General features: G+C 37.7%; 1 protein-coding gene across 1 annotated transcript in view; it reads left to right on the top strand.

Moving 5' to 3' along the window:
* Als2 (Amyotrophic lateral sclerosis 2) overlaps window positions 1-25,545 on the top strand; it is a 226,968-nt gene that overhangs the window by 168,358 nt on the left and 33,065 nt on the right. Inside the window, exons 12-13 of the mRNA XM_067151475.2 lie at window positions 20,376-20,570; window positions 20,661-20,847. Coding sequence (XP_067007576.2) covers window positions 20,376-20,570; window positions 20,661-20,847 — 382 coding nt within the window. The remainder of the gene's footprint in view (window positions 1-20,375; window positions 20,571-20,660; window positions 20,848-25,545) is intronic.

The following is a 25,545-nucleotide window of genomic DNA, read 5'->3' on the forward strand; positions in this document are numbered from 1 at the left end:
TGAGACAGGGAAGTGTTCTATCACCAATCCTGTTTACAATAGTAATGGATGACATCATGAGAACAGCAAAAGCAGCATATGGAGGAAGAGAAATGAACACGATGTTATTTGCAGATGATATTGTGATTTGGGGAGAAGACGACAGGAAGGTTCAAGAACAGTTGAATGTGGTGAATGGGAGGATTGAAGAATGTGGATTGAAAATAAGTGTAGAAAAGAGTAAAACTCTTGTTATGACGAGGGGGGAGAAAGAAGGGAAAGGTCAGATTAGACTTGCAGACAAGCCCCTGGAAGTAGTGGAAACTTTTAAATACCTGGGGAGTGAATTAATGGAGAATGCTCGAATGGATGCTGAGATTAGTAAAAGGATTCAAGCTGGAAGTTGTTTCTATCATAGTGTAAGAAATATGTTATGGGACAAGGATGTGCCAATGGAAGCAAAGGATACTATGTACAAGATGTATTACGTACCCATAACAACTTACGGAGCAGAAACTTGGACAATGACAAAGAAGGATGAGAGTCGAATACAGGCAGCCGAAATGAAATTCTTGAGGAGTATGATACAGAAGAGTAGACGAGACAAAATAAGGAATGAGAAAATCCGGGAAGAAATTGGAGTGGAAAAAATGAATGATAGAATAGAGAAGAGCCGACTAAGATGGTTTGGGCACATAAAGCGAATGAGCGACGAAAGAATGCCAAAAAAGGTGATGGAAATGCAAATCCAAGGAAGGAGAGGCCGTGGACGACCACGATTGAGATGGAAGGATACCATCCAACGCAGCATTATAGAAAGAAACCTGGACTGGGACACAGTGTTGGAGGAGGAGTGGTGGAAAGACCGAAGAAAGTGGAGAGGAACCATATTTGCCCCTACCCGGCTACAGCTGGATAAAGGGAAATGATGATGATGAATCAGAAATATGTTGAAATACCAACTAAGAATTATATATTGTTACATGCCAGCTGCGTGTTAGCCTTTTTCGGTACTTCCAGGAAGGGGCTAGCGAGTCAGACGACCGGGCATCGTCCAGTCGGCTTGTGGGGTGGGGCCAGCCTTTCCATATATTGTTCTCGTTGGCTGGTTTACCTGTGAGTTTCCTTGAAGATTCAACAGAAATGTTCTGCCTCTAGCCACCTCGCAAATTTTCTGGTTCCCATCATCTGAGCTATAAAAAAGGAGGCTAGCCACAGTCAGTCAGTCAGTCAGTGTTGGGCTCTGTGGTGGAATCAGTGTTAGGCTCTGTGGTGGAGTCATTGTTGGACTCCGTGGTGGAGTCTGTTTGAGACCGGTGTTTGATGGCTGGGCTGTGGGCGACAGAGGTGTTGGCTGTCGCTAGTGTTCCAACGAGGTCTAAACGAGGGGCTGTGGTTGTGATGCCAGAGAATCCAGTGAGTGGCTGGACTGAAGATGTGCGGAATGGAATACTGTACTACCTGAGAGTACTGTGTACTTGTGTATTTCTGTGGACTGAGGATCACCTTGAGTCAGCGAGTGAAGCCGTTATCGCGAGTGTGAGGGTAAATGAGCCTGTGTTATTATTCGCTGTTGTATCATCCTGCTGCTGAATACTGTTGAGCTGTTGCTGTTTAGTTGTTCAATGCATGTGACTGTGTGAATCACTTGACTGTCTCTGGAGTCGAACCAAGCAATAGTCATCGTGTGTTTGTAGCCCATAGCTGTGTGTTCAAATACAGCGGTCTACGCACAGCTGCTCTACGAGGTGGCTGAACTTGGGGAAGTGAAAGTAAGGAGTAGCTGTCCGCGCGTATAGCAACGGGTCAACCCACCTGCTGTGCCGTAAGGAAGAAGGACTTGTAAATAGACAGCAATTAGTATGTGTGGCCATTAATGGTCAATTAGAATTTTGTGTGTGTGCGTGCGTGTGTGCGTGCGTGCGTTTGTGCGTGCGTGTGTTTTTTTCATTTAGTGGGTCATCCTGAAATAAATTAAGAGTAATAAAACAGGTGGAATTTTATTCGTAACAGTATAATTTATTTTATTTAATCGTATGGTGATTTTATACAATATATATTGTAACGGTAAAAGTTGATTATATCAGTTAGCTGAACATGAGACTCGACACGGGCATCCGGTCTCTATCTGATTTGTTACAGAGGAGAGGGACGTAAAATAAGTATAATAGAATGTTTTTAATTTTGCTCAAAAGTTTATTCATAAAATAAAATCAGAGTTCAACATCACTTCAGAACAGCTGTTACAATGAGTATTTCTCCTGGGATTGAGCTGGTCCTGGTACACTGCGGGATCACAATGTTCGTTCATAGTGGCACCATCTTCCGAGAATGTCTCGAATATCTCGAATTTCTACAAGGTCTAGAATATCTATAAGATCTAGATGATCAAGGAGCACTCGTAGTATTGGATGTAACACTGCACTAGGATTCGAAATGGACTCGTAAAGTGTTTGATCTGCACAAACAAAGTTATTGTTAATGGCGATTTTAAACAAATCACAAGTGGCGATAACTGTCCTCACAGTTTGTTTGCACTGAATAATTGCGATGTAATATCACTGAACTTGACGTACACAGTCATTACTACTAGATTGAGTTACGTAATAAATTAAATTGAACTCGTAATTAAATCTGTGATGTATCAGCCACGGAAAATAACTAAGTCACTTTATCAAAGTTAAATATGAGAACTTCGGCTGAATAATGACGTAGAAAATAAAATATTCCACTTCCAAACTTTACACAGTTCAAGCTCAAATTAAGTCTTGAAATAAAAATGAAACTTATGAATTTTTTCTGTGAATTTAGTCCTGTTCACAATTGAATAATGGTGAAAAAGAAAACTCTGTCCTTTCTAGAACCGTCCTAGGTTCAACACAAGTCCTATCTGGATAATTAAGAAATGTTAACTGCACCAGTTTATTCAACCACAGTTCTAAAAATCTGGTCACTTAGAAAATAAATCCTAAGTTCAATAGCACTGTTAAATTTAACTATTTGTGTCAGTAGCTTGCAACATAAATGTATAGTTTGACGAAATGTTCTAACACTTTGGTAGAGTAATCGTGCATTTTGATGTTTTACTATCACAAAATTCAATCACCTGTACAGTTGAAATACTGAATTACGTTTCGCTATTAGCACAGTTTTATCACTTTTAGCATTCAATGTTAAATCGCTTTGTAAAGTTTAAACACTGTCATTCAAATCCTATCATCTCTTGTAATTCAAACATCAAATTATGTTTAAGTACTTGGTAGTGTAATATCATACTAGCAAGGAAATATAAGTTCGGATCACATTGTTCCTGTAAATAGTTAAACACCTTAACTGTTCACGTCTTAACTCATACGCAACTTCTATTACCACACGCTAATGATACTTTAATTCTTCTAAGTCTTGTAAAATGTATATAATACAATTTAAGATAATTTAAACGTCAACTGTTCTAAAGAATCTACAAGATCCAGGTTACATACTTCAATTATATTAAATTATATTAAATTGTATTAAATTGTATTATATACATTTTCGCAACCGAAACAATTACAGGCTGGATTATTAAGCTATTCACAGAGTTTCGTAGGCATTTGAAAGCACCGTGAGTATGTTGCGCTGATCTTCAAGAGCTAGCATTTTGCTTCAATCAAGCGACTTGTCTTCGACTTCTACACAATTTTGGGACTTCATATTTATTAAATTGTGTTGTGATTTTGCGCCTGATAGTATATGCAGGCTGGCTCACTGAACTGTTCACCTCTTCTCGTAAACATTTTGAGACACAGTGCCGAACTTTGCGTGTGTTGTGCTACTCTTCAGAAGATTGCGCCTTACTTCATATAAGTGACTGACCTTCTACTTCTTCTAGATTTTACAATTTAAAATCGTGCAGTGCTAATCCCCATTATCTTATATTGCTTCTTCAACTGTTTTTGTGAAAGACTCATCCTTTAATTTTTTGTTTCCCATGCATTGTTTTTGTATTTTTATTCAGCTGATGATGACCCAGATTGGGGTCGAAACCGGTACCACTTCCGCTTATATTAAATAAGAATATAACACTACATTTCTTATTTACTTGTATTGAATAGGTTGATAGATAGATAGATAGATAGATAAAAGCCTTTATTTTCGGTGGCGAAGTTAGGGCTCTTGGCCCTGTCTTATACTTAACCACACACATATTATTATTTGTTAATACAATGACACTGATTAACTTAAAATACTTAGAACTACAAATAACACTAATTTCTAAGACAAAAATATGAATATATACACGCAAAGATGACAGAAAGAAAAAGGAACTGCCTACAGAATACAGATTTGAAAAAATACTCATTTCAATACACAATGAAAGAAATACAAACGTAAAAATACTAGTAAGCTTAATAAAAATTTTAAATGAAATTCAGCTAATTGTATCCTTGCAATACTACATCTAAGTTAAATTCAGTTACTACTAGCTATGTTTAGGCTACTTCTACTTCGTAAATACAGTATGGATGTTTTTAATTTAATTTAAATTATCATATTAACCTTATATCTTATTTTAATGTACAATAATCTCATATCATTTTCACACACAATCACTCGTTCCACTCATTCAGGTACCTTGCTGGAAGCACTTAACAAGGAACTGCTGGTAAGAGGTTTTAAATATTTTTTTTGATTCAGCATCCTTGATGTCTTCGGGAAGAGCATTCCACCATCCCGAAGCGGTGATAGTAAATGATCGATGGTATGTGGTTGTTCGGTGGACAGGTTTTTCTAGGAGCGACACGGAGTGAGTATCATGGAGATGTAAAGAGCCAAGGTGACGAAAATTGCTGGAGAGATAAGCAGGGATGTCTTCCGAAAGTACCTGGTACATAAGAGTATTTGAATGTAGTTTATGCCTGTCGTCTAGTCGTAACCAAGATAATTGTTTATAATAGGGAGAAACTCAAACTTGGACTACGTTATTTGTTATTTCAATTTAATTGGTACTACTTGCAGTAGTTTGTAGATCAGTCCCTGTCGCCAGTGTCATATGCACCTTTCAAGTCGACGAAAACAGCTGTTGGTTTTAGTTGTCCTTGAAAACCAGCTTCGATATGTGTAGTTAGGGCAAGAACTTGATCAGTGCAGCTGCGTCCATGTCTGAATCCAGCTTGTTCAGGAGGAGTAACAGCTTCAATGAATGGAGCTCTTCTGGTTAGGAGGATTCGTTCAAGAAGCTTGAATATGCAACTAAGCAGTGCTATTGGTCGAAAACTTTCTGGGCTGTCTCTCAGGTTTGCTAGGTTTGAGAATGGATATAACTTTTGACAGTTTAAATTGTCTGGGCAATCTGTTCTCTTGGAACATGTAAGTGAAGAGAGAAGTGAGCCAGTATATACAATGCGGGCCCATGTTCTTAATAAATTCATTATAAATATTGTCGGGACAAGCAGCCTTGCTGATTTTCAGTTGTTTAATTGCATTTTCAACTTCCACTGTGGAAAAGGGTCTGTGGCTTGTTTCTTGGGGCACTGTGCTTGAGTTTAGAAAGGTTACTTTTTACTATTCTGGTATGATTCTTGTCCCTCTTTGTCCTTGTGTGGTCTACGATCCTGTTGGCAATAACGTCAGGACTCGGTTTAGGATGCGGCTTTTTGGGGTGTTGCTTGTCAGTTAGCCTATTCAAGATTCTCCAAGCTTTCCTGCTTGACTTTGCGAAGTTCATTTCTTTTAGCGTAACTTCCCATTTCTCTCATCTGTTCTTTATTTAAAGAGTGGAGTAGCTGTGAGCCCACTGTTTGATTTCCAGAACTTTGGTATTCTTGGTATAAAGCCTCACTATCTTCATTCCATCCAGGTACGTATTCCTTTCTGTAACCCCTAGGAATGTTGGACCTAGCAGCTTTGATAACTAGTTTAACAAATTCGTCATAGTTACTTAACACCACTCGCACTGTTCTGTCTAACTTCCCAAACAGTCAACACCGACCTGTTATGGTGGAAATCGGGTTTGAAAATTCCTCTTGTAAACTCAATGCGCTTACCCAGAAGGAACTTTCAATAAGGCAACTGGGATGGATTCACAAAAGACCTTGACTCCAGTCTAGCTGTGGAGGAACTTCAGCCGACAGCAAATAACAATATAATGCAAAAACCTGATAGTAGCAGAACAGATATATTTTTTAAATTATACAAAACAATGACTCAATTAAAGATTTCAAATACTGATGAGAAAGCATCCTATATCTACTGAAAGATTACTTAGAGTTTTGGTAAAGCCTGGATAGGGTTGCCAGATTGAACTGGAGGCAGACCTTGGAGACAGGTGGTGTTCATGTAATAGGGGACACAAGTTTGGAACAGAAGATTTTTTATGCTTGTTGCCACCACCATTTTTACTACGAACTTCTTCTACTACTATGCTGCTGCTGCTGCTGTTGCTGCTACTACCACCACCCCCCTGCGGGTGGGGGATGCGCATGTAGAATACACCCGCGGTATCCCCGGCCTGTCATAAGAGGTGACTAAAAGGAGCAACCTAGGCGTGGCCATGGCTTGCGGTTTGGTACAATATGTTGGACCTCCTGTGGATGGGAGGGGCTGAATACATTCACTGGTAATCCCTGCCTGTCGTAGAAGGCGACTAAAAGGATCATGTGGCCATGGTCCCCTCTTTATTTTTTATTGTTTTTTGAAGGTTATTTGTAGACCTATTCCAAATTTTTGAAGTGCGTGCTGCTCAGATATGGACCTCCTACGTGTGCGACTACGCTCGATAGCCCATGTCAGTAACCACCCAGAATGGATTTGCCAGTCGGAAAGAATCCTTCTTCACCAACAGTTCGAAAAAGGCCTTTGCTTTCCTGTCAGGCTTCTCTTTATGACAGTTAAAGTCACCACCTATTATTACAGGAATGGTTGTGCCAGTTCCTTGTAGTGCCTGTAAGATGGTTTCTGTAACGATTTCGGTTGTAGCAGTAGGTTTTATGTACATGCCGATGACTGCTAATTGCTTAAAGGTGATGATCACAGATTTTTTTCTATTTTACTAATTAGATCTCCTAGGGATGGTTTGTAGAAGACACACACTCCTCCAGATGGTCTCTGCTCCTTTCTTGCCTCTGCTAATGCATGAACGGAGTAATAACCATTAATGTTTATTGGTCCCAGAAGAAACATTTCTGTGCTTATTAAAATGTCTTGGTTAATTAATGATATCTCTTGTGCTTTCATAAGTGATCTTAGTCTTTCTACATTCCAAAGAAGGCGTTTCAACTTAGTATTGACAAAACCGAAAGGGCCAAAAAAATTACATTTTCTGGCCAGATTTCAGGACTGAATGCCTTTTTCTTACACCTGAGTGGTACACCAACTTTAAAGGCTTTACTGGTAAGTCTTGTATTTATCATTTCACATTCGGTAACCTTATCGATATTATTTTCTCAAAGGTGTTGAATAATATTTTCCACAATGGTTTCTTGACCAAGTCTTCCAACATAAAATCACACGTTTCTCTCTGCTGCTTTCAAGTAGCCTATTGATGCCATGCCTTTGTAGATGATTGGGGTCCTTCTTAATCATTGCGAAAGATGTGGATTTTGTACATCTGAAGTAGTTCCGCTGAGCTTAGATTTATGGCCTATTATTGTTGTCCAGGGGGTTTCATCTGTTCTTTAGTTGTAGTGACTTTGTTTGATTTCTTCATTTTTCACCTCCTCTGGTTCCAAGATGCATGGGGGTGAACCTCTGTATCACGGCTGCTTGTTTGCATTTGGTATTCTTCTGTTTCTTTGCTTTCTTTTGATTCTTGTATAAAAATATGTTTTCGCAGAGCTAAGAGAGTCTACAATTTGCTCTATGAAGCATGTCGAATTCTCCTTGGGTAAGGTCAGCGCACTTCTTATGTTCTTGTGTTCCACAACCATGACATTCAATTGAGCTACTATCTGTGAAGTTCTTCTTACAGCTTCCACAGAATTCTGTTGGGTCGCTTTGTACCGCTGTATCCGGCATTAGTACAGTTTACGAACTTCATCCTTCATTAGATGAAAGAATAAAATTCACACTTGAAAATGAGAAGGACAATGCTTTGAATTTCTTGGATGTATCCGACAAGAGGGAACCTGGCAAGTTCTCTTATAAAGTAGACAGAAAGGATATGTGTACTCCTGTGACCATTAAACATGATTCTTTACATCCTGGGAGTCGTAAGAGTGCTGCCTATTTCAGTGTGGTTTATCGAGCCTTCAGTTTACCTTTATCTCATACAGAAAGAAAAAGAATTATGATACATACAGAAGATAGCAATTATGAATGGGTTCAGTGTTAATACCATTAATAAAACTATAAGTAAAAAAGAAAGAACAACATAAGATTACCACCAGAGAATTCCAAGAGTTCAAAATACGCAAATTTCACTTTTACTAACCGAGGGATTTTTCAAATTACAAAATGATTTAAGAAACACGACTGTCAAGTCTCATTTTTGACTAAAAACAATAATGGTCATATATTTTATAACCATAATAGTGTTAATCACTATAAAGAGGATTTCTTAGATTCAGGAATCTATAAACTTGAGTGTGATTAATGCTTCATCACGTACGAGGAGCAAACAGGTAGGAGTTTTCAAACCAGATATCTTGAACACGACAATGCCAACAGACACAAAAAGTATTCTGCAATGGGTGTCCATATAGGGGATACTGGTCACCAATTTACTGACATAAATAATGACTTGACCATTTAAGAAAAAGTTAGCAAAGGGAACCTGATGAGCAATTACGGAAATATTTATATAGGCTTGGATCAGAGTATTAATGCTAACAAAAATTTAAATGACGTACAAAAGAACAAAAATCCTTTATACGAACAAATACCATAGCTTCTATCATCATGAAAAATTAATAATTTGAAGTCACCTCCTCTAATTCAATATTCCCACCCTCCCGCTCCTACTACAGGCCAAGCTATTTCCACTTCCCCCATTAATAGCACTGTTCCCCCTCCTACTGCCACTAGCCAAGTTCCGCTGGGCAAAAGAAAACACAACAACAACAACAATACACGCAGTAGCATGGCGAGAAGCAAGTCAGAGCGAGGCTCAGTCTAAACCAGCTATAGGGAGTTTCATTTATGGTAAGCTTTTACTTCACCGGGCGAGTTGGCCGTGCGTGTAGAGGCGCGCGGCTGTGAGCTTGCATCCGGGAGATAGTAGGTTCGAATCCCACTATCGGCAGCCCTGAAAATGGTTTTCCGTGGTTTCCCATTTTCACACCAGGCAAATGCTGGGGCTGTACCTTAATTAAGGCCACGGCCGCTTCCTTCCAACTCCTAGGCCTTTCCTGTCCCATCGTCGCCATAAGACCTATCTGTGTCGGTGCGACGTAAAGCCCCTAGCAAAAAAAAAAAAAAGCTTTTACTTCATACATTCGTGACGGAATCTCTTTTCTTAGATATCCGAGGGTTTTAAACCCATTTTAAACACTCTTTCTTTCCAGACCTTGCCTTTTTCAAAAAGGAATATTCTTAAAATTTAAGCCACAATATGGTGGTCATGCAGCGCTGGTCTTTGCCATATGACAGGCGGTCTCATTAGGCTTCAGATTTCTTCTACCAGAATAGCTCAATTTGAAAGAAAATTATAAAAGTTAATGCTTTTAAATGTTCTGATATGGATTTTGTACCAATCCTTTTCCGAGGCCAGAATTTCAATCTCCCCAGTCAACACACTGAAACTACCAGATTCCAACAATGCTTGCAACATTTTTCAAGTAAGGTCGTTCATATTTAATTTACAGAAAGATTGTTTGCAAGAAGTGTTAAACTACCTCTTTAAATATGTGTATATTTGTTCTCCAGTGTTTTCTCAACAGTTCAAAAAGAACTTCCGTTTTAAATACGGACAGCAACAATGAACATTGATTCCGTACAAGACGTTATGGCAGGCTTCTCATATTTCAAGTTATATTTCATTTCTTAACATTGAAGACAACAAAATAATTTTTTGCAAGAAGTGAGATCATTTTATGTAAATAATGTATATATACACATATTGTGCTTTTATGGCTGCATTGGACCACTGTAAGTCAATTTCTGTCCGGTCTTCGATGATATTTTATGTTTTTTTTTCTTTTCTGATCTTCCAGTATTTCTTCATTCTATCTGATCTTCGTTGTCGTTCTTCTTCTGAAAATACCCTTTTAGTTGTTTCTCCTTTATCACATTTTGGTAGGAATCTAACTTTACTATTCTTCAATTTATTTACTTTGTTTGATTTATTCTTTAAATCCTCCAGTGTTATGTCTAATTCTTTCATGTCGTCTTTTATTTCTTTTATCCAGACGGGTTGTTGCTTTTGTTTCCAAAGCTTTTCCAAAATTCTGCGTATTAACTTGTCTTGAGGTGTTCTCAACAGATGACCAAAGAATGATATTCTCTTCTTTCTTATGAAATCCGTTATAGGTTCTATTTCCTGATATACTGCTGAATTTGGAATGATGCGCCATTCTCCTTCTTTTTGGTACTTCTTATTAATGCATGTTCTTACTATTCTTCTTTCTATTTTTAAAATTTTGTCTGTGTTATTCTTTTGCTTTAGTTTAAATAATGTTTCACTTCCATAAGTTATTTTAGGTTGGACTACAGTCTTATAATGTTTCAATTTTGTATTTATTGACAAACATTTCTTGTTGTATGTATTTCTGGTTACTTTTTGGGCTCTGGATAATTTATTCGTTCTCTCTCCAAGAAATGTTTTCATTTAAATTGTATGTTATAGTTTCTCCAAGGTATTTAAACTGTTTTACAATTTCTATTTATTTCCCACATATCAGAACACTGCTTTATTAAAAGGGGATCTATTGTCATTATTTTAGTTTTTTCAAATGAAATTGTTAATCTTATTTTTCCAGCAATAGTTTGCAGACTTGTGATTTGATTCCGAGCTTCATTAAGGTTAGTAGCTAGTAGTGCCAGATCATCTGCAAATCCTAAACAATTTAGGTTAATTTCATCTTTAGTGTATCCAATTTTTATATTTTTGTTATTGTCTTTATACCATTCTCTCATCAAGTATTCCAGAGTACAATTAAACAAAAGTGGTGATAGTACATCACCTTGTCTTAGTCCTGTTCTGATTGTGAATGCTTTTGCATTTCTCAAATAGTCGATAAAAAAGGCATTTGGGTCCTTCCATTTTTTTCCATTTCTGATTTTGAGTTTTGTAATCTACCACATGATTTTATGGCTGATGAAGTCTCAAATAGAGATGAAATGTCCCTAAATAATTTAATATGTTTTTTAATTAAGTAGTTCACTTGTAAAGTGATGTGTATTGATTGGGTGGACCAAAACCTAACATTATTTCATAATATCCAGCATTTTTGAGAGTACCGTGCAGGATATCTGTGTTAATAATAACGGCCATTGCTCTCGGTCAAGTTAGTTTATGATATGCCATGGGAGTTTTATTACTAGCATGAACGGCGATCACTCTCAGACATGCACTATTATAACCCCAAGTGGCAACACTTGTGATATTTGCGCTGTCCGTAATCAAATAGAATAGTGATATATAATACTTTTTTTTTCAATTAAATACAACAATCGTGCTACAAAATATACTTACAACTTGTTTGATACATTAAAACACTAGTTAATCTATCGTTAGTACCGTTAATACAGGGAGCATTATTTATGCTTTTTTTTCACTGGCCATGATCATTATTGATATGCCTTTTCAAATTTACAAGGAGCCCTTGACTTCATCATTCCACCAAGATGTTTACTTTTCCCCCACAACTTGACACACATTTGTTCCTTGGCATTCCCTTGCTGTGTCTCCTACAGCATCCCTGTATGCCACGCATTCTTTTTCTGTATCCTGAACCTGCTGAGTATCTATTCTTTGGAAAGAATTAATCATATCTATGTACTTCTAATTTCCTCATCTTGGAGATTCCCTACCTTTAAGGGTTATGAACTTCATATTGTTGGTCCGTATTGAACTGAGATAACATATAAATAATGCATAGTAGAGTTTTCCACCTATTCAATACTAAGTTGTATTATTTACATTACATGGGACTAGTTTCAACCCTACTTGGGGTCATCATCAGCCATATTAAAACATACACAATATTTGGCAAAATCCTAAAACATGTTTTCTAGCAGTAAGAGTCTTATGAAAATATAATTTTACAATATGAAGTGTGGTTGAAATGTTGCAAATGAAAATATGTAGGTGAGTAATAATTAATACAAGTACATTATACATGCTAAGAATTCTGGAACAAAAGTACAAATAAGGTGCTCTGTGTTGTTAAAATTTGTAGACTCATGGAGTTCAGTAGGTCCTGGTGATACATAACAGTTGTGGACCGAGTGCTATGGCAATGAGAATGAACACAATGTAAACACATATATAAAAATATACAAGTATGTTCAATGTCTGAGTAACAAAATGTGTAGCTGATACTCTCTAGAAGAAGAGTCGACTATACACTGTATCAGTTTAAGTGGAGATTTGGCAATTGGTGTATTAACCAAGCCGTGTTGATGGGCTGCATGGTAATGTAAATATTGTAAATACAACTTAGTAATGAATAGGTGGAAAACTCTACTGTGCATTATTTATATGTTCCCTACCTTCATTCATCCATAAACAGATTTCACTTTTTGTATCCTAGGCCTAGTGATACTCAATTCACTGCAGATCGTGGTTTTTATAATTGAAAAATCCCCAGGATTCCCATACATGCCTATTAGATTTTCTGAATTCAGGCTCAGTTGTGACATAGTCTGTTATGGATCTCATACATAATGGTGTATATATTTGTGCTTAAAGAGTAAATTCACAACTGCTAATTGGATACTAGCACAGAAGTCTAGTAAATGCTTCCTGTTCCTATTTGCTTCTTCACATTTACATATCACCTTCTCACACTCATCAGTTCTATCTCCAGTTCTCAAACTGAAATCTCCCATTAGCACTATTTTGGCCTTACTGTTGTCCCTGACTAAATGTCACTCATTGTTTCAGAAAATGTATCCACTTCATTGTTATCTGCTGTCCCACATGGTGAATACACTGAAACAATTGTTCTCCTAATTCCTCCAACCTCTAAATCTATTTACATCATTTGCTCATTTAGGCAGGCTGCACACTTCTTTATAGCACAGGTTGTACCCTAGTGCTATGACAACAGGCATGTGCTCCCATAGAATTTGGTGATGCATTGAACAAAAAAATATTAGTACAGCAGTTTAATATGCAATTTAATATTTACATAATCATCTATATAATTTTGTTACTATGTGGCAAACACTCCCACTAGTCCAACCCCCCGTCCACGTCGTGGAATATGGGCAACATCATAAAGTAGGGAATAACCTGTTAGGCTAAAGTACAGTGGGGACTACATGTGTCCTGAGACTGCTATGGTAGCTGTCAAGGCCCTACAGGAATCCTGAAAAAGATGGCGGCTAATGGAGCTCTGGTAAAATCACAACAGGGCTAGCAATTCGGTGATGGATATTAACTCACTTTCAAGGAAACAAGGAATGATAAGCTAGACAGATTTAACAGATGACGACCCTGGCAAGGAACAGGATTACGAATTGGTACGCTGAACATATAAACGTTGACAGGAAAAGTACAAGAGGTTGTAGACATGATGGAATGAAGAGAACTGGATGTATTACGGCTGGCAGAGACTAAATGGTGGAGAAAAGATAAGAAAGAGCTGCAGAAATTTTTTTGTTGTTCTGGATAGGAAATGATGAAAGAAAGCGAAATGGAGTAGGAATGGCAGTGAGAAATGGATTGAAAGAGGAAGTAAAGGGAATAAATGACAGGTTGATGAAAATCAAAGTAACAGTCAAAGGAAAAAGCTGCGAAATAGTAAAGTATGTGCTCCACAAATAGGCTGTACACAACAGGATAAAGATGACTTTGAGGAAGAATTGGAGAGACAATTGAATGGCCAAAACAACATAGTAATGAGAGACTTGAATGCCCATGTAGGAATGGAAAGGAAGGGATATGAGAATACTTGGAGTAGAAGGATGGGGAAATAGAAATAAGGAGAGAGGGGGGTGGGGGGGAAGCTACTGGATTTGTGCACAAGAAATGGGATGATGGTTGGGAACTCATGGTTCAAGAAGAGAGAGAACCATAAGAAAACCTGGTACAGCAGTGACTAGTCTAGGAAATCCATTGTGGATTACATGCTCTATGACTATGAAATAAAGAGTGTTACAGATGTAAGGGTAATACCATCAGAGGCCCTAGATATTGACCACAAACTACTGGTAATGAAACTGGTGACAATGAAGGAAATATAGAGGACAGAGCATCATGAAAGACAATTCAAAATATGGAAACTGAAGAAGGGAACCAAGGAAGAATGCCAGGAAAAAATAAGATTGAACTCTCCAACAGATGATACAAAAGCAGGAGAGGAGAAATGAGGAAAGTTCAAGAGGACTTTAGTAAAAGCTGCAGAGGAAGTTTTGGGAGAACTGCTATCAGGAAAAAATGCAAGGAGACCCCATGGTGGAATGACAGAGTCAAAGTGGCAGTTGGGGAGAAGAGTAAAGCTTTTAGAGTGCGGTTTCAACAGAGGACAGTGGAGATAATACAAGAATATAAGACCAAAAAAGAGGAAGCTAAAGTGGTTGTAGCAGAGAAAAAGAAGAAATGGATGGAAAAGTGGACAAACATGTTGGAAGGAGATTGGAAAGGAAATAAAAAAGTTCTGTATGGAATGGTCAACAGTAAGAGGAAAGGCATGAGGGAGGATGTTATAATGATGAATAAAAATGGAAATGAAGTGCAGGAAAAAGAGAAACTCAAAGGACTGTGGAAGGAGTATTTTGAAGATTTACTAAACCCAGAAGGATGCATTGAAGAGGAAAGTGTAAGCATGGAGGAAGGAAGAAACCTGGAAATAGAAGAAGACTTACCTTGGGGAGAAATGGAGGTAGCACTGGACAAGATGGAAGGAGGGAAATCCCCAGGTTTAGATTAAGTGAGTATTGAGATGGTGAATGCAGCAGATGAGGTAGGGTAACTGTGGCTTTATTGTGTGTGGAAAGTAGAGAGGAAGACCCCTGAAGACTGGAAGAAGGGGATAATCATACCCATCTTCAAGAAGGGGAATAGGAAAGATTTTTAAAACTATATGGGAGTCACATTGATATGTCACTGTGCTAAGGTGTTTAAGAAGATTCGGGAGAATAGAATCACAAAGAGTTTGGAAGAGAAGCCAAGAGAAGAACATTATGGCTTCAAATCAGAAAGGTCCGCAGAAGACCTTATATTCACAGTAAAACTACTGCAAGAGCATCATTATGAGTGGGGTAAAAATCTACTGATGGTCTTCTTGGACAATGAGAAAGCTTATGATAGTGTGTGCAGAAACAGGGTATGGGAAGCCTTGCAGATAAAAGGTGTCGAGGAGCAGACAATAGAAAGAGTGAGGGAGATGAATTATGGGAGTGACAATTGTGTGAAAGTAGGAGGTGTCATAATCCTAAGGATACGGCAGGCTGGGGACTTCATTTATACTCTGTAATACAATAAGATTGAACCCTACAAAACTTGGTAATTACTTAGCTTTTGATTGAAGATTTCTTCTTTCATCTGCGTATCTTCTTTCTTGACTTCTGATTTCCGCCCATGATACCGTAGTTGCATTGAGTGATGCGATGTTTAGTTCAAGTGGATGTGCAACTCCGGGACTCGAATACAACACCCTCTAACTCCGTCCTCGATCAGAATAGTCCGTCTCCCAACAGTTCTGACTACAAGGTTATGTTTACTGATAGGATAGACTCACTATGACACTCGGCCTTCCTGACAAACAGTTCGATGTTCGTTCCCAGTCTTTAGGCTCACAGATACAACAATAACTTAGTTGTTGCAGCTCTAAGTCTTTGTACTAGCAGCCTGCTAACTATGTTGTACACAGTGATTCCCTCACTGCCTCGCGTAACCCTTTACAACTTCTGGACTGTTTCTCTTGATAACTCGCGACCACACACTACTCATTACGCGGCTTACTGCCACACATATAACCTACAGATTCTGCACTGCTATGGCCTAGTCTTACAACCTGCCTACACGGCTGCTAACTATATTCTCTCCTTTTGTGACACACAGCCACACACACGTTGCTTGCTCAGTCAAAGGATGATGTCAAAGTATCATCCCCTATATCTTACGTTCGACGTTTCTTGAAGCTTTTCCCCTCTACTTCTGCAGAAGTCTGTAGTTTTAAGTCTGATTGGTTCATGTGTCCCTCCCACTAACTGATGGTGGAGTGTTATCAAATTTACTCAAACAACTCGCTTCTTACTGCATTAACAATCTACGCGATACCTGCTTCTATTCACTTCTAGAAACACTTACAGAACTTTCTTTTGTGTTTTCTGTTTTATACTGACATCATATAGCTGACTATTTAACAACATTACACATGCACTCGCTTTATGTTGCACCAGCTTGCTTCAAGTAGAACTTGTATGAAGTCTTATGCTTTGAATCCTTATAACTCTCTTCCACTTAATAAAATTATCACTCAACATTTGAAACACTATAAGTTCTTGCCACTGTTGCATGATCATAAAAACTCTAGATCAATACTCAATACACTTAGTCTCGTAGGTCGTGGATTTGAGACTTGCTCGAGTCCATTCGTTGGCACTGAGACATGAAAGGGGGCGCGTCGTGACACGTGGTCATGACAGAGGAGAGAGAACAGACTGTTTGAGCAAAAAAGTGGATTAAGACAAGGAAGTGCTCTGTCACCTTTGCTCTTCATTGTAGTAATGAACAAGTTAATAACAAAAGTGGTAAGGGAAATTGGGAAAGGAAAAATGGAAGTGATTATATTTGCAGATGATTTGTTAATCTGGGGTGAAAAGGAAGAGTATATCCAAGAACAGTTAGAAGTATGGGAAGATGAGGTGGAACAGTATGAAATGAAATTTAATGTCAAAAAAGGCAAGATCATGATCACAACTAGAAAGGAGGAGAGACCTACAAGAGGGATAATGCTTGGAGGGGAACAGCTTAGGAAGGTAGAGAGTTTCAAGTACCTGGGAAGTATCATGGAGGAAAGTAGAAGAAATGATAAGGAAATAATAGAGCGTGGAAGACGAACATGAGTGCTCCTGAAAAGTGTCAGAAACCTGGTTTGGAGCAAGGATGTCCTTCAGAGAAGCAAATGAGTGATATACAGGACATACTACGTACCTGTTCTGATGTATGCAACAGAAACTTGGGTAATGAGACAGAGAGTTGTGAATAGGATACAGGCAAGTAAAATGAAATTTCTGAGAAGCAGAGTAGGAGAGAAATGAATGGATAAGATGAGAAATATCGAAGTTAGAGATATAGTGTAGTAATAGAAGAGCCACTGCAGAACAGGATAGAGACATCTAGACTACTTTGGCATTCAGTTAACTTTAACTTTCTAATTACAGACAATTATACCACTGAGACATGTGCAATTATGATAATCCTTATTGGCAGCAAACCAAATCACGAAACATCAATTATCATATACCGCCTAGTCCAATTAGCAGACTTTTAATAATGAAACATCAAGAGGATATTATGACAATTGGATAACAGTGAACTCGGAAGATTTTAACACAACTGTTTAAGAGCACGAGTTTTTTCTTAATAAGAACATTGTAACATTCATAACATCATTATTGCTTCAATTTTAAATGTTTTTAACTGTAATACATATATGTTAATTTTTAGCCATCTACTGAAGATCATCCAATTAGGATCAAAACATGTATAAATGTGACAAATATGAAATTTAAGTTCCTTAAATTCTCATTATACCATAATATATTGAATAAGGAAGATACTAAAAAATAAGGCTTGTAGAAGGAAACCATAATTTAATTTTATCGATTGCAAATGTTAAAAACATTCAAGCTCTTAAGTCTTTACTCTTTATCAATCATGATCGTGAAATTACCAGCGTTTTGCCCCAGTGTAGCTGTGAACTCGTCAGTTGGAATGCTGCACCTTTCCAAGATGCTGGCACTAGTGCGCCGTTGAGACACCACTGCAAGCCTCCTATGTAGGACAATGCAGTGATGGTGAACTAGGGGAAGCATGTGCCTCCACTTGTATAAATGCCCGCCTTTGGCCTATATAAAAAAATAAGGCTCCTAGAAGGAAACCATAATTTATTTCATCGATAGCGAATGTTAAAAAAACAGCCAGTGTCCAGTATTCGGGAGATAAAGGGTTCAAACGCCACTGTCGGCAGCTCCGAAGAGGGTTTTCCGTGGTTTCCCATTTTCACACCAGGCAAATGTTGGGGCTGTACTTTAATTAAGGCCATGACCGTTTCTTTCCCACTCCTAGCCACTTCCTGTCCCATCATCGCCATAAGACCTATCTGTGTCGGCGCGACGTAAAGTAAATTTTTAAAAATGTTAAAAACATAGGATTGATAAAGCCTAAAGACTTAAGAGCTTAAATGTTTTTAATGAGGATACTGTTTGATAATAAATCATGTTATAGTGATTTAAAGATTAATCACATAATCTCATTAGCAGAAACCCAGAGATCCAACCATGGCACAATTGATATAGTCTTCACTGCCAGATAAATACAAGAAAAATACCGAGATGAAAACTATCCTCTGTACATGACATTAATAGATTTTGGGAAAGCCTTTTTCTGTGCAAACTTAAAAGTTCTTTGGAGGGTCCTGTTTTTAATCAGATGTCTACCAAAATACATTAAAATACTTTTGACTGCTACACAACAACAGGAATACTTCTGTTCTTAGTAGCAGTATACGTGGAGAGCCCTTTCAGATTACAATGGGAGTCAAGTAGGGATATGTAATTGCTCTGACTTTTTTCTTTGTATTTTGTAAGGACTATATGGCATCTTTTTGAATGAAGATATCTTCCAGTTGTGGAAACGGTGTATAGCTTTGAAGGCCGATTATTGCCTCGTGGCAAACTGAAAGACAAGATCAGAACATCCTCAACCTTAGTTAACAAACTTCAATACGCTGATGATAGTGTTGGCAGCCACCTCTTGACCAATACTAACAGATGAGTTATTACGATTTTTGGTCATCTCGTTAATGGGGGCTTTGAAAACCATGACCTCACTGTTCATACCAAGTTATATTTTTACAATCTAATAAGAATGCCAGGACTTGGACTACTTGCAGAAGACACTTAAAATATCTCGAAAAATATTGCCAGCACTGTGTTGGAAGAAAGAGTAAAATGGTAAAATATGAGTATATCAGTGTCTTGGAAGAGGTCACTTCCTCTAGCACTGAGACTGTTAATATCAAACATCAGTTTCGATGGACCAGCCATGTTTTAATACCGAACATGCCTTTCAAAGTAAGGGATGTGTTCTCAATTGAAGGATAGATAATGTAATCAGTGAGGTCATAGTATAAGGACATTCTAATGTTTAATATGTAGAAGTACCAAACGGACTTTAGCAAATGGGAAGATGTAGCATCTGAAAATCAGAGAACTGACCGTGAGGATCTACAACAGCAAGGAGCCTTCGCAGTTTTGATGTACTGGCATTTTGACAAAATTTGTAGTTCTAGAATTGGTTTCCTTAGCTATCTGAGAACCTTCAGTTGACAACACTGTTGTACTTTATAAAACAGTTGTTCTACCTGGCGGCAAGCAAATGATGATGATTTAATACTAGAATGTCACTCTCAGTGAATTCCAAACAACGAGATCACGCAACTGTGAGCTTGTATTTGGGTGATGGAGAGTTTGAACCAAATTGCCGGCAGACCTGAATTTCATGTTTAATAACTGGCTGAGGATGTCCTAGAAGAAGGGACAGAACATGTCTCACTTGATTTTAATTGTATTTTAATAAGTAAATACATTGTCTTTGGTATTGATAAGGTGGACTTCTCTCAGAAAATATTTAATAGACTTTAAAATTATTTGTTTCTCGTTTTCACATGAGGCAAATGCTGGGACTGTACCTTAATTAAGGCCATGATCTCATCCTTCCCAGTCGTAGCCCTGTACTATCCCATCATCACCATAAGACCTATTTTGAGTAAGTGCAATGTAAAACCAATAGAAGAATTCCAAACCCATACTTCTGTAAGGAGAATTTTGAAGGTAAAGATCTAATATCACGCTGTTCTGGAAAATTGCTATCATACCTATTTAGAAAACCAAGTGGATTCAGGCACGTGTCCTGAGAGCATCCATTGTTTGATCTTGTCCATTGCTTTGTTGGATTATACTTTGTTTCTGAATCTGAGTTCTTGATATGGCCTTTTTTACATAATTTGTAGTATTACAGTTTATTAAAAGTTATAAATATTTTTTAAATCATTAATACCAAAACTCTCTTATTGTATGAATAGGTGGTGTTTGCTGACCAGTGAGGTTGTAAGTGCTGCTGCACTTTTGCACCCTGTGTTGTTGCCACGAGTTCACTCAGCTCTCTTTGTGCTTTATGCCCTACACAACAAGCAGGAAGATGATGCCTATTGGAAAAGATTGCTGAAATGGAACAAGCAACCTGACATTACTCTTATGGCATTTCTTGGCATTGATAAGTGAGTTACATTAATTTCTATAATCTGCTTGCTTTCTTGGCATTTCATCCAAAAGATCCATGCAACTGAATATGAACTATAACATTTTAGGAAATTTTGGGTTGGTTACACAAGTCCAAGACATATTGCTGAGACCTATGATCAGCCCACATCTTTTTCACCTCTGAGAGAACAGCTATTTAATGAAGCTGTTGAAAGTCTACAGCAGCTCAAGACAACCTTCTCTCCCCTGGAGAAACTCTTAGTCATTCGCAGCACATTCGAGCAAATGACTCGGGTAAGTTAGTGAGTTGTTCAATTAAATTTTATATGTAATGACACTCTTATTTGACAAGTTATCTGTATTAATCGAGTTCTGCAGTTTGTGGCAGAGAAAGTGGCATGCACTCTTGGCGGATGCTTTCACTGCCCCCATTCTCCTCGGCATTCTAATTTATTTTTAGTATAAATAGTATAAATACCAAACTTTTCTATTTAACATTGGTCCAGATGGATTTGAACTTGTTTCAATCCTACATTTTTGAAATTCATGCGTAGTATTCTGTGTTAATATGAGATCATGGCTCTGCACATGCCATGCAGCATTTTAGTTGACATTTTTAGTTCTGTGCTCCTCAGCATTAAAAAGCAAGTATATTGTATAATGTGTTTTTAGACTTGGTGGTGAATACACAATAAGTCAACCAATCAATTGCCACTGATTTTGAAATTTATTAAGTTTTGAGTTCTTATATTTCAAATATTGTTTGTTTATAGTGTAAAACAAATTACATGTATATATACACACATTTTTGCAGCCGAAACAATTATAGACTGGTTCATCAAGCTATTCACCGAGTTCCATCGGCATTTGAAAGCACAGTGTCAGACATTTAGTGTGTTGCACTGATCTTCAGGAGCTAGCAATTTGCTTCAATCAAGCGACTCGTCTTCAACTTCTAGACAGTTTTGGGACTTCATATTCATTAAATTATATTGTGACTTCGCGCCTGATAAAATATGCATGCTGGCTCATTTAACTTTTCACCTCTTCGAGACAGTGCTGAACTTTGCGTGTGTTGTGCTACTATTCAGAAGATCGCGCCTTACTTCTTATAAGTAACTGACTTTCTACTTCTTCTAGATTTTACAATTTAAAATTGCACAGTGCCAATCCCCATTAACATATTTTGCCTCTTCAACTGTTTTTGTGAAAGACTCACTCTTTAATTTCTTATTTACCTATGCATTGTTTTTGCATTTTATTCGGCTGATGATGAGCCAGATTGGGGTCAAAACCGGTACCGATTCCGCTTATAATTAAATAGAAATGTAACACTACATTTCTTATTTATTTGTATTGAATAGATTGAACTACATTATTTTTTATTTCAGTTTGTGATACAGTTCAGTATGGAACATCATGAAATTTTTATCTTTAAACTTGAGTCCTAATCGTAGATAACAGGGAGAAGTGCTGGACTGCATACCCTTACATCTAAATAACTCTTGTGAGTTGGTGCGTCTGTAAGTGGTTTTATTGCTTTTGTTTAATATTGTTAAAACAGAGGAGTTGCAAAGTCATAAAGAAGTCTCCCGTGTGTGTCCTCTATGGGACTCTTCCAAGCCCCATGTTTAGATTGAATTCCCTGGTGATTAGGAGTGGTTTACCTTTGAACTTGTCACATTTCTGTTAAAAGCCATTCAGATCCGTGTCAATGTGACATTTGGAGTCAAAGTAAACGTTGCAGATGTAGAGGTCCTGTTGGTTAAACATGGTGCATATGATGGCACTGTCAGCAGTGCAGTATTGTGAGAGTAGAATGATGTTTTTAAATTTCGTTACAATTGCAGCTCGAATCCGTTCTGCGGGTGTGTTCATTTTCATTGCATGAATGTAGAAGTCTTGTCCAAAACCTAAAACTCTATTATTTGTAACATTTGGTTCTTAAACACACAAAATTATTTTGTTATGCTAGAAATTTTTTAATGAGTTCTTGGGTATGTACCATTTCATTGCCCTGATTATATTGAAACGAGATATTACGACACCAATGTTTGCCATGCATCGTAATAAAAATTATAAAGATTATATAGTAGAGAAATACATTAAAAGAAAGTACAGATATATAGAATTAAAGAAGCCGTGAATATGTCGAAAAGAATACAGACGTAACGAATCAAGTAAGCCATGGTCAGGAAGTAAGATATTCAGACCTATAGAATCCACGTGGCCGTGATTTAAAAAAAATGCAGAAGTTGTTTAAATTGTTATAATGGCAAAGTGAACAATCACATTTCACGTTGAGCATCAGAATGAAGTTTTCACGCGAGATTCAATACGTAAGGAAGGAGGAAGCTTTTTTACGAAAGAAGATTTGATGAATAATTGGAAGAATGAGTAATATTATAAAGATATTACACCGATTCTCAAATAAATATCAAGGTTACCGAGGGTAAAAACTAAAAGGAGAGGAAGAATTAAGTTATCAGAGACCAAAGCTCGGATCGAAAAATTAACAAGAGTTACTTCGAGGAAAATAAAATATCGCCAACTCAAAATACATTTACGTCAAACTAGAAATTCTCTAAAGTACTTTACAAATCTTATAACTGGAGATTTTTATTGAATTTTGATGGAATAATCTGCTTGAAAATAGAAATTAGACACAGGAGAATTCATTGTATAATTGAATTGTGGAACTAATGACGATGTTAAATATCTTTTTATCGCATGTATATGACGGCATCGAGATGAGTAACTAAATTCACAATTAAGTAATTTATTTTCCACCTATTGAAGTGCGATACAGACCATGAAGCTAATTTTATGTAATGAGTAACTAAGCCGAAGATGGGGTTGACAGCTGATGGACACCGACCAGCTGTTTCTGCAAGCCCGAAACTGGTAACCACTGCCCAAATATGACGCAGTCATCACCTCGAGCCAGGGGACCAAAGAAGATCGAGTTGGAATCCAGCCCAGTCCTGTAGCGCGAGCAGATACAAGCTAAGTTCCATGTAGTTTTATCTATTGAAAGTAACCATATATATTTAACTTTCAGAAGTAGTACATTGATGTTAGTAAAGTGATTTTAAAAGGTCGACATTTATATCTTCGAGAACTGATTTCAATGTGCAGTGTCCTCAAAAAGAAATTATATTTGTTTTAAAACCATGGATGTAGGTAGTCTTCGATTATGTAAATCAACATTCATATGTAGGGATGCTTATAGTCAATTGTGGAGAGATTTGAAAACGATACTTCGACTATTGCCAAAGAAAAGTGCTATACATAATGTAATTGAATCCGGCTGTAATGCGGAGTGGAAATAGATGGTTTCATAGGATATGAAGACTTGGTTATCGCCAGATCGTCATCACATGTAAGTAAATATGAGCCTGATACATTTATACAGGTATTTCTTTTACAAGAAAGGAGTGATTATTTGTATTTGAATAGAAATTTAACCCATTAATGCATCATTGTCATATGATAATGGTATATTGAAACGATACGCCGCTAAAGGAGAAATGATTGATATTTATATGTGTAATTAAGAGTACATACGTCGTAATGATGAGATTATAAGTATGAATATTCTGAGGATATATTTGTTGATATGATTAATGTGGAGTTATAATGTTCATGATTAGGATATGATGAGAGAGATGTATTTATGATTTATTGGTAGTAATTAAGCGACATAATACTAATCATAGGTTATAGTTGTCGTGATTGCAGCATGATTTTAGTAGTGGCATAGGAACTGACCTAGGGAGAGTCTCTGCAACCACCTTGAGACTCTGGCTAAATGGAGGTGTGATGCGAATATAAGAACTCAACAAGAGAGTTCTCTTAGCCTCTCTCACCTCAATTCTCCATTTCCTACCTACACGTGGTGCCCCTGTTAAGCCGAGCAACCCAGTGGAAGGTTGAGTAACAACCCCAGCGGGAAGCTGGGTCGGTGAGCAGAGTGGAATTGGGGGTCAGTGGAAGGCAACGGGAAACCACCACTGTTAATTTTCCCAAGACAACCTCATGGCTTTACTCAATCATAAATCAGTGTCCGGAGTAAGTCTCCCAGTTGGATCTCCGGGGGGGACATGGTTTAGAGGAGCATCTGAACGTGCAAATCAATCCAAACCAACTTTGCGCGTAGTTAGAAAGATTGCAACCTATATGTACGAGGTCTCTTACAGACAGGAAAACTGGCTATCGTTGAAAGAGCAATGAGCCTACATGATCTGGACATACTTGGACTTAGCAAGACACATTGGAAAGGTTGTGGCCACTTTGTCACTCACTCGGATAACACCATATATTTTTCTGGAAGCAAGGATCTCAGTCGGAATGGTGTCACTGTAGTGATTCCTAAAATACTAGCCAGTGCTGTCATCGGATATGAGCCTGTCTCTGACAGAATCATCACCATTTAGATGAATGCTTCTCCGTGTAGGATCAACTTCATTCAGGTTTATGCTCCTACTGCAGTTGCACTGGATGATGAAATCGATGAATTCTACGAGTTGCTGGAACACACCATCAGAAAGATTCCTCAGAAGGAAATATTAGTCATTCAGGGTGATTCTAATGCGAAGATAGGCAAGACTATTGCAGATAATCATTTGGGACATGTGGTTGGAAGGCATGGTCTAGGTGTGAGAAATGAGCGTGGTGAGCGTCTAATGGAGTTTTGTGTTGGCAATAACCTGTCTATCTGCAATACTCTCTTCCAACATCACCCATGGCGTCGATACACATGGATTTCTCCTGACGACAGGGTTCGAAATCAGATTGAATTCATTTTGGTGAGGCAACGATGGCGGACTTCTGTACTGGATTGCAAAACCTATCCTGGAGCAGACTATGGTAGTGACCACATTATGCTGTCCATGAAAATGCGGATGAAACTGAAACTGACCAAGAAGAAGAGAGTGACACAAGTTCTCGTTACTGACAAAAAGTCTCTCCAAGATTTTGGAGAAAGAATAA

Source organism: Anabrus simplex, chromosome 7 (assembly GCF_040414725.1).
Source record: "Anabrus simplex isolate iqAnaSimp1 chromosome 7, ASM4041472v1, whole genome shotgun sequence".
NCBI classification, from domain to species: Eukaryota; Metazoa; Arthropoda; class Insecta; order Orthoptera; family Tettigoniidae; genus Anabrus; species Anabrus simplex.